Source organism: Chrysochloris asiatica, unplaced genomic scaffold (genome assembly GCF_000296735.1).
Source record: "Chrysochloris asiatica unplaced genomic scaffold, ChrAsi1.0 scaffold00082, whole genome shotgun sequence".
Classification (NCBI taxonomy): Eukaryota; Metazoa; Chordata; class Mammalia; order Afrosoricida; family Chrysochloridae; genus Chrysochloris; species Chrysochloris asiatica.
The window spans coordinates 97,901-108,106 of record NW_006408600.1 but is presented as its reverse complement, the minus strand read 5'-3'; the positions used below and the strand labels follow the sequence as shown (position 1 = coordinate 108,106).

The window sequence follows — 10,206 nt, the reverse complement described above, 5'->3', positions numbered from 1 at the left end:
TTGTTCTGTTATGCATAAGGTCTCCGTGAGTCAGAACTGACTCAGTAACAAGTAACAATAACCAATAACTTCTTTTAAAGTTTTAAGGAACAAGTAGACCAAAATTCTGGTAGCGTAGTGGTTACGAATCGGGCTGCAAACCGCAAGGTCAGCAGTTCGAAACTACCAGCTGCTCTGCGGGAAAAAGATGAGGCTTTCTGCTCCCATAAAGATTTACTGCCTCGGAACCGCTGTACAGGGTTGCTATAGGTCGGAACCGACTCAACGGCACTTAACAACAACAACAGGCCAAAATTCTAAGGCAAAAAAATAAGGATTCTAGCCTCCTGTTTTGGTAAAAGAAGCTTATTTGTAGCATACTGCATGCTTTATCTTTAGCTGACTAAAGAGTCTGTCTTTTAATATAAAGGGATATTAAATCCATTTGAATGAATCATTAAAGCAACTTAAAATCATGAATAGACTCAGAACATCTGTGTCTTGTTTTTTATTGAACAGTAATAAACTTGTCCTTTAAAAACAAAACATAACAGTTTAGTCAGTTTATATTCAAAGACCCTTTCACATTCATATTCACAACTCTGATGACAAATGTTTAGAATAAAATATAAGTAAACAGTGAAATAATTCTTAAATAAGTTCTCCATTCCAAATAAAGTACTTCTAACAAAATTTCCTAAAGACATTTATTACAACAGTCTTATTTGTGCTAATATCCTTCCAAATGTATCCCTCACTCAACTTACACTTGAAAGAAAAACAGAGTAAGAATGAACCATATCTTAAAGCCGACATGCTTCCTGCATTGACTCTTCAGTTAGTTATCTTTAAATATAAAACTCCTACATTACTACATCCATCTACTTTTAAATAGATTCTCTCTGTTGTTTATTTCTGACAATTTATAAATCCATAGTGTCTGAATTTTTCTAGGTTTTGCTTATGCTTATTACTGTTAATATAATTATTAATAATACATTTACAATGTCGCTAATGCTTGACAACTTTATAGCATTACACCTTTATTCTAACCATTTTAAACATAGTATTATGTTCATTTCCTCACGAGGACGATACATACAGGCATTGGAGGATGACTCATAGTAAAAATTTCTTTTTACAAAAATATATAAATATTTAACCTTGCACCTCCCCCAAATGGGCAAAATACTTCCTAACTGTACTTCTAAGGTTGCATTCTTTAAAACTATGTACGGAAGTATGTTTGCCCCTGCCACAGAATCATTTATCAGATACATGTGGCCTGGGGGTAACATTAGCAGCCCTTTGAAATCAGCCTCAGTTTAAGGCTAGTACTCAAATTCCTACAAGTTTCAAACATCCCAATTCCTTCAGGGATTTTCTGGTTGTTTTAACTTTTCCCAAACTAAATAAGTATACTTAAATTCTATTGAAACTGCCACAAGGAAGAGAGAAATGCTGCACTCACCTGTTCTTAATCCTACTTCCCTTGTTCCTAACTTTCCCTCCATCCTCCATCCCAACATTAATTTACATCCCATTCAAAGAAGTCACAGGTTCACTGTGGTCTTCAGCTTTGTCTAGATTTCTCTTCAACTGACCTACCTCCACATAAACATGATCTAAACCGTATTTGTAGTTCCTTAATATTACTATACACACTCTTAACAAATGTATTATGTTCAGCATTTAAATAGCTAACAAATATCTAGACGTGTATAGTCATATGCATTTTACAGATTGCAAGTAGCCCTGTTTTTGGTATTTTTTTCCTGGACCCATCCTGAATTGCAATCAGTCTCCAAAAAAATCACATGTCCATATTGTATAATCTAGACAGCTCCTAAATATCGCCTGTGTTGAACATTCATTACATTAAATCTTTCACTTCAATGTCCCACCAGTATCAACGTGGGTTTAACCATTTCATTACAGGAGACCGGGCAGCATTCTCTTTCACAATTTCTTCCCTCACAGCATTGCCATCTCCAGATGCCATGTCATGCTCTGAAATTAAAAGAAATATAAATCATGCTCAAATGTTGAGAACTCAAAGATCACGCAAACTTTGCCTTGCTTTTGTTTTCCACTGGAATACATGATGAAATCTTCAGTTTAATATATCTAAGGATTCTGTGCTATATTCACCACTCCATCGAAATTAGCAACTTGCTTCTAAGAATCCCCTTGAAATTGTTATTTTCATACACCTACCACCACCTCACTTTATCTTATGCAAGTATTTGTTACAGGTTTTTTTGTTTTGTTTTGTGTGTTTGTTTTCTCAGTATACTCTGTCTACCACTAGGGTATCAGCTCCAGGAAGATAGGGACTTTATTTTGTCCACTGCTATATTGCCAGCACTTACAACAGTGCCTGGAATATAGCAGATGTTCAGTGAGTGTTTCTTTAATGAGAAAATGTTGTAAGATGTCTATGTAATATTTTTACAGTAAATGATATGGGTAAAGGATTATTTTATTAACATAGCCCCAAAAAGCAGAAGACAGATTAAAGAGCAGAATTTATATAAAGACACTTGTCTCTAAATAAAAGTTCATATTATGTATCTTTTTGTTTTTCCTAAAATGATGGCGTGTTTTGCTTCCAAGAGTAGTGAAGCATGATTTCTGTAGCAGTGCACACCCTGAAATCAGTTGTTGTAAGATTCGCACAAGGGCATATAAATTCTCAAAACATTCCAGGGATAGCCCACTGTACAAGAATGTAGTTAACAACTAGAATGTTGGAAAAGACAACCTCATACAATCAGGATATAAAAGAGACCTCCAGGAATTCCTATGCTGGTAAGTTTTGGAGCCATTTAACCTGCTCTCAAGGGCTGCTCCCAAACAGGTCTATGCAGAGGTGATGCGAAGCCTACAGCAGCAGTATGGAGACAGCCAAGTCCCCTCCTGTAAACTGCAGCGCATAAACCCTAGAAAGCCTCAGGGAAAACAGCTGAGCATGGGGTCTCCTGGGAAGCCTCTCCTTGAGATAGGTACTCTGCTCTCCATTCAAAACCTCATTAAGGTTGACAAAGATTCTGTTGGTATCACTTTTTATTGCTGAAGAAAGGAAACTTTGTAGGCCAGAGAAGGGAAAAAGCAAATTGTTTTTCCATATGTTTCTAGTAAGGATCTTGATACCTAATTTTGATACAGAAATGTTTTTGTGTCATTTATAATGTAACTTATTCCAGATACAATTCTGTTCCCAAAGCATCATATAGTAGTGGAGATGTTTGCAAAATCTGCAAGCAGATGCGAGAGGGTTACACGCTGGAGGAAAGAGACTGCAGGGCAAGCCCATAGAGCAGAGGCCAAGAGGAAACACTGGGTTGCTATAAGTCAGACTGATTCCGAGGCAGTGGGGTCGGTGCTCGAAGGAGGAGATGATAGGAAGTCACTGCTAAACAGATATGAGGATTTATTTTAAGGCAACGAAAATTATCTAGAACCAGGTAGAGGTGGGTGGTGGTACAGCACAGTGAACATACTTAATGTCACCAAACTGATTACTTAAAATGGTTACTTTTATTATATGAATTTTACCACAATAATAATAAAAATTCCAGGTCTTATGAAATCCAGTGCATTTTTTATTTTGCTTTTCAGTGACTATAGAATCAAATCATAAATACTTAAAATGTTTATAATATCTCCATTCACAAATATTCACAAAGATACCCATCTATTAGATAAAAAGATGTCTTCATTTGACATTAATGTTTAAGGAAGGGCTTGTTGTTGTTGTTAAGTGCTGTCGAGTCGATTCTGACCCATAGTGACCCTGTATAGAGTTTCCAAGGAGCAGCTGGCCATAGTTAAATCAGTCACATACACACTATTTCCCCTTATTTTAATATGTTTCATTGTACCCATCTGTAGGAAGGAGGTTGTTGTTGTCAATTGGCATCAAGTTTGTTCTGACTCTAGCGACCCTGTGTAGTGTTTCTGAGGCTGTAAATCTTTGTGGGAACAGAAAGCTTCATCTTTCTCCTGTGGAGCAGCTGGTGTGCTCAAACCACCAACCTTGTGGTTTCCAGTCCAGTGTTTATCCAGAGCCACCACGCTCTCCAGGAAGGTGGTAAAGATGGAGAAATGAGCACATTTGCTAAACATTTTAGATCAAAATTAATCTGAAACACAACAGATGAGGTTAATAAATAATATGCATTCAGGTTATCCATGATTTGCAGCTCAGGAAAGAAAGTGTCATTTGTTAATACTAGAAGTTCTTGTGGCTACAAATAAAATGACCTATTTTCAACTTGGATTCCTGATACCATGCTGTTGGCAGTTCAAATTCACCAGTGGGTCCTTGGAAACCCTATACAGGGTCGCTATGAGTTGGAACCAACTCAAGGGCTCATAACAACAACACAACAACATTTTCAGTTTAATGGTGCTTCATTGAACTGGCCCTTTATTCAACCAGATAACCAAATATGTGCCTCTCCAAATCCTCCTACAAGCTATGTATTTCTCACACTCTTATCACTTATGTTCAAACTCATCAGTTGCTGGCTCCTTGGAAACCCTATACAGAGTCACTATGAGTCAGAACTGACTGAACAGCACTTAACAACACATAACAACCACCTGTATACAGATGGACTAACAAGAAGCTGTTGTTGTTGTTGTTTTTTACTGTTAAGTGCCGTCAAGTCAGTTCCAACTTACAGCAATCTTGTTTAGGGATTCCAAGGAGCAGCTGGTGGGTTTGAACCACTGACCTTGTGGTTCTCAGTCCAGTGCTGATCCTCCAGCACCACACTGTATTATTATAATCATGTTCATTTCCCAAATTTCTACCACAAATATTATCTCTTTCACCCTCTCCATAAAAATGCATGTTTGGAATGATTCCATTAAATTGTCTCCATTTGGTTTTAAAAAGAAAAAAATGTTCTATATTTTCTAACTTGGTTCTTAAGCCTTATCTAATATTACTCAGAGTACTTTTTCTTTGTAATGTTGGGAGAGAAGTAGCTTTGTCTTCAAAGTATATAAAACAGATCACTGAAGATTTAAAGAACTTTGTGTATCTCAGTTGGATATTTTTTCATTACAGTTTCTTTAATAACTAGTTATATTTATCCCTCATATGGGATTCCTGGTGTGGCACTCTAGGATCAGCACTGGACTGCAAACCACAGGTTGACAGTTCAAACCCCCCAGCTGCTCCTCAGAAACTCTACACTGGGTCGCTATGAATCAGAACCAACTCAACAGCACGTAAGAACAACAACATCCCTCATATAAAATGGGTAAACTTTAGGTAAAGATACCCTCAAAATTATTAACGGGATCTTCTTAAAAACATCAATAACAACAAACCCAAATAACCACCCATCTTTCCCTTGAGTAAAATTGAAAAAACAAAATCATCTAATCAACATTTTATTCTACTCACAAGGAGCCTTGGTGACACAATGGTTAAGTGCTTATCTGCTAGCTGAAAGGCCGGGAATTTGAACCCACCAGTGGCTCCATAGGAGAAAGACTTGGTGATCTGCGCCATAATGATTTCAGTCTTGAAAATCCTATGGTATAGTTCTACTCTGTCTATGGCACCTAACAACAGTTCTTACTGATAACTCTTCATGTTATTCAAACTGAGATTATGGCACAAAGGATTATATCAGAATCAATTCTTACCTGTGTGAGAAGCAAATCCCCTGCTGGAAGTCTTGGCTACTGAATATTGGAAGAAGGGGAATTTGAGGCATTTTCCGGTCACCCTGTCACATATGCCGGATTGACAGCTACAGCTCTCTTTGCATTCAATCCCGAAGGTGCCGTAGGGGCAGTCTGAGGGCAAGAAAAGGGTAACAGGAGGGTTGGTGTGCATAAGCCCCTGTCCTAACTTCTCCGATATGCCCGGGTTTAGAAGTTGAACAAATCTCTTGACTGTCTCAAAAAGCTCACGCTATGAAAATTGAAACTTTAAATCACAAAACGTCATATCTTAAGACACCCGAACACTAAAACCAGATAATGGACAGAGAAACGGCTTTAATGTCTTGCTAGGAAGTTTAGTTGAAGACAGTTGCTCATAACCAGGCCCCTTGTTATATGCTCATAACATATCCATCAGCACCTCAAAGAATTTAAAGACGTGTTGCTGCCTTTGAATTCACTGCATACAGAGCTGATGTAGTATTTTAAATGCATAGGGAGGTTCTTCACACTAGCCAAGGCTAAGAACACTTCCATCTTACCAATTAATTATATGGTGTAATCGGTCTGCTAGAGATCCACTCCTACTCTTTGTAAATTCTGTACCTGTCAAACTGCTGTTCAAATTATCTTCCCCAGTTGTTAGGAAGATTCACTAGTAAAACCCTCTGCAAAGCTAAGATGCAACATTAAGTGAACAAGAAAGCTGGGTAAGTAACTATTTGTATACCTACTCCAAACTAGCAGCTTTGAGAGTCCCGATGTGTTTATACTTGGACTAAAACATACTGAATTAAAATACTGCTGCTTAATGCTGTCAAGTTGGCCCCAACATATAACAACCTGTATAGGGTTTCTGAAGCTGCAAATCTTTACTGGAAAAGAAAGTTTCATCTCTCTCCCACAAAGTGGCTGGTGAATTCGAACTGCTGATCTTGCAGTTAGCAGTTCAACATATATTCCACTATGCAACCAGGAATCCTTTAAAGAGGACAGATTTGTTTATTTAAAATGCATAGTTATTACAGCATAAATGACATCTCAGTAGATTAATCAATCTCTAAGCACCAAGAAGGATAGATGTAGAATGTCTATTTTCTTGGCATGAAAATATCTTTGAGAATGTTCAATCAAATATGGGTAGAGAGATAAGCTGTATGGAGTCTTTAGCAATCTAGTATTCCACTAAATGATCAAGATAGATGATAAGGAGCTGTATTTTTTAAGAGATTTAGGATTGACCTTTTCAGCAACCTTTAGATTTCAAACATCTTCCCCTCTGTTGGGAAGACTAGTCCTTGGAAGGAATCTTCAAAAAGTTTCTTTCAGAAAAGAACCTAGGACTGGGATTTGACTGTGTCTACAGTGGTGCTCACGATACTGAAAACAAAAATGTTATTCAAATTCCCAATTTGTTTGTATCGTATCACCTGATATACTCCTCAATGATATGCATATAGTAACCGATTAATACAGGTGTTATCTGGTTGCTTGTGGTCTAGGTAACACAAGGCGAAGCATCTGGATATTTAGAGAACATCCGGCTATGCAGCTGAAGTAGACATTTACCATGTGAGTTTACAGTACAAAAAGCTGATGAAGGGAATTTGCCTCCAGCAAAACAGAAGATCCCCATCTAGAGGTGCTGAGGTGATCACATGATGCTGTTAAGTGCCATCGAGTCAGTTGTGACCCATAGCGACCCTGTATAGGGTTTCCAAGGAGCAGCTGGTGAGTGTGAACCACCGACCTTGCAATTCAAATGACCTTGCAGTCTGGCACATTAACCCACAGTGCCTCACCAGGACCCCTTATTTTTTATAGCAGAGGGGGGGGAAAAGTGTTCAAAACCAGGTCCGTGTGCAATCTGAAGGACTTGGGAAAAGAGCAAGCCTAAAAATTTTTAAAAAGTTGTCTCATTAACATCTACCTCAGTAGAGTATGGAGTATCAGACAGCTAAAGACTCCAGATGCCTTACAGCTTGATTCTTTACTCAGAGTGATTGTACATATTCAGTGAAATTTTTATGCCAAGGAAAAGCAATCCACTATATGTTCTTGCTTAGATCATAAGCATGATTGTGTTAGCCACTTCCTCCCTATATTCTGTATGTAAATTAGTTTTCTTGGCTGATAAACCCTGCAATTTGCAGAAACTACAGATTCCAGTCAGTTGTAAATATATATATATGTGTGTGTGTTTGTGTGTGTGTGTGTGCATCTTCACCAAAAGAGAATGTTTCACAAGAATCACCAGGAGAAAGTGGGATAAGTGATGTTACATTGAGGTGATTGCAATTGTTGAAATGAAGTACATGATCTATAGAATGTCAAACTGATGATCTACTCTGTAAACCTTCAACTCAACTTATAAAAAGCAAAAAAAGAAACATTTCATCAATATTAAAAAAATGTTTCATCAGTATTATACCTTTTTTTGGTTATAAAGAAAAACTGGTTATAAAAAAATAAATAAGTTCTCTCTTAATAGTTCAAACATTTCTTTCCTAAACTTTAGCATGTTTTATGGGTTAAAAGGTGATTAATTTATACATTGTTTGCCTTAAAGATAGAAAAGATAATGAGATCAGTTCAATAAAGGTTGATTATCATTCATAAAAGAATATAATTGTACTAAATACCTAAAATATAACTACTTCTCAAATTTCTCAATCCTTTTAAAAGCTTCTTTGAATTATATAACTGATGAATGGGGCTAAAGAACATGTGTTGCATCTTAATATCGCTTAGTGATGAGCTTAGTAGGTATCCATATACATAGTGATCTAAAATCATGTTAATTCTATACATTTTAAACAACAGTAACTAATTATAAAATAAATTCTACAAATTCATAACTATGTTATTTAGTTTTAATTTCAATTAATGAAGTTCTTCTGTGTCTACAAGACTGCCATCCTCTGTCATCCTCAATCCTTTGCAGACTTCTGATTTTTCTTTTCCCTTACTGTTATTTTGGCTTGCCTTACGCCCATCTGCTGTTCTTTTCTAGATGATCAAACCCTTTATCAAGGGAATGAGGTCTGTTTTATAATTCAGGGTACCCTCTTTCAAGAATGTGAGTTATTTCTTCAGCTATCTTAAGCCCATTCTATTTCATAAAGTGCATTAGTATCCATCAGAAGTATCTGACTTTGAGTGATGCCCTCCACCTTTTGAACCCTTTCATGATCAAAGAATCACTAAACCCCAGGGCTAGAAACCATTCCAAGAGGTTATCTAGTGAAGACTTCTATAATCACTGTCTGGCAGTGGAGATGGCACCTCCACCATCCACAACAGATTACCTGTCAAGTTTTTAAAGTTTCCAGAAAAGGTGGCAGCACAGTCTTCCACTCTGAGGCCTTTTGGGTTTTCCCCCTTAAATATCCTAAGCATTATGAGTGAGATGCCTTCTCTGTGTGTGTGCTTCGCTGCATCTGGTTTATGCTTCTACCTGCCATTATCTTCTCTCTCTGCCTCCGACAACACCTGTGTGTTGGGTCAATAACCCAGGTGCTTTTTTCCTTTTAGTATTAGGAGGAAAGCCTCTTTACCTCCCAAGCTGGCTAAAAACCCTCAGTTGACCCTGGGCGGGGAGAAGCAAGGAATCACTCTTTACCTTTGCAGATACCAAACTCGTCACCAAAATCATCCTCCTCACTGTAAAACTGACACCTTAGTCCCGGGCCACACTTGACGCCATCCATGCCCGAGACTGTGCGGTAGCAAGTTTCACCCCGCCCTGCGGCACACACGCGACAGCAGCCACAATCATCGAGCACAGTCCTCTTGCAGCGCAGGCTGCTTTTGCACTGGTTACTGTCACAGTGTTCGGGGCAATCCACCGCATACTTGGTGCTCCAGGCCTTCCCCAGGTGCGCAGGTACTAGGAGAGCAGCCAGCAGCAAGAGGCTCTTCATGTCTCCCAGCCGGCTCAAGCTCGGCTTCCTGCGTCGTGGTCTCCACTGATGGGTCGCAGCTGTCCAGCTTCCAACGTGGTAGCTGAGCCTCTGCCTACACGTTTAGGAGTTTTATACACTGGGTTGCCCGCATGCTTCCCCGTCATCAATTTCCTCAACCCAGCAGCAGCGCTGTCCTCCTGCCAGGCTCTCTTGTTTTAGTTTATGAAATCCAGGATGAAGGCTGGATTAACACACTGCTGCCATCCAGGAATTGAAAAGCCCAAGCTGATGTCATCTGTTATGTTTAGATGGTTGTTTTGCATGAGGACTGAAAAACTCTCTTACATCCGTCTGGAGGGCTCAAGGACGTCTGTGAAGAGGGAATAAAGAAGGTTTCAGATCCTCCTGCAGGACAGGAATTGTTCTGACACCGGCATGTCACTTGGGGTGTAGCTTTATCTCAGTCTCTGTAGTCAGGAGGAAGATGATATCGATGTGAATCATCAGGACTGAAGAGCGCCTTTAAAAAAATAAACATTTGGTATTTCCCCTCAATACATAGCTCTGAGATCATTTAGAAGAAGAAGAAAGAGTTAGACCGTGCCTTTTCGATACTCTGAAGAAACAAAATATT

The 10,206-nt window shown here is 38.5% G+C and overlaps 1 protein-coding gene across 2 annotated transcripts; it reads right to left on the bottom strand.

Annotated features, from left to right (window-relative positions):
* Positions 1 to 1,888: 1,888 nt before the first annotated feature.
* On the bottom strand, positions 1,889 to 9,590 carry ESM1 (endothelial cell-specific molecule 1). 2 transcript variants are annotated; one of them, XM_006865736.1, is made up of 3 exons: positions 9,290 to 9,590; positions 5,647 to 5,799; positions 1,889 to 1,989 (listed from the first exon to the last, which is right to left on the bottom strand). In XM_006865736.1, exons 1-3 carry the CDS (start codon positions 9,588 to 9,590, stop codon positions 1,889 to 1,891), a joined length of 555 nt encoding a protein of 184 aa, XP_006865798.1. The 2 variants fall into 2 exon arrangements, with proteins under 2 accessions (XP_006865798.1, XP_006865799.1); XM_006865737.1 differs by lacking the exon at positions 5,647 to 5,799.
* Between the last annotated feature and the right edge of the window lie 616 nt (positions 9,591 to 10,206).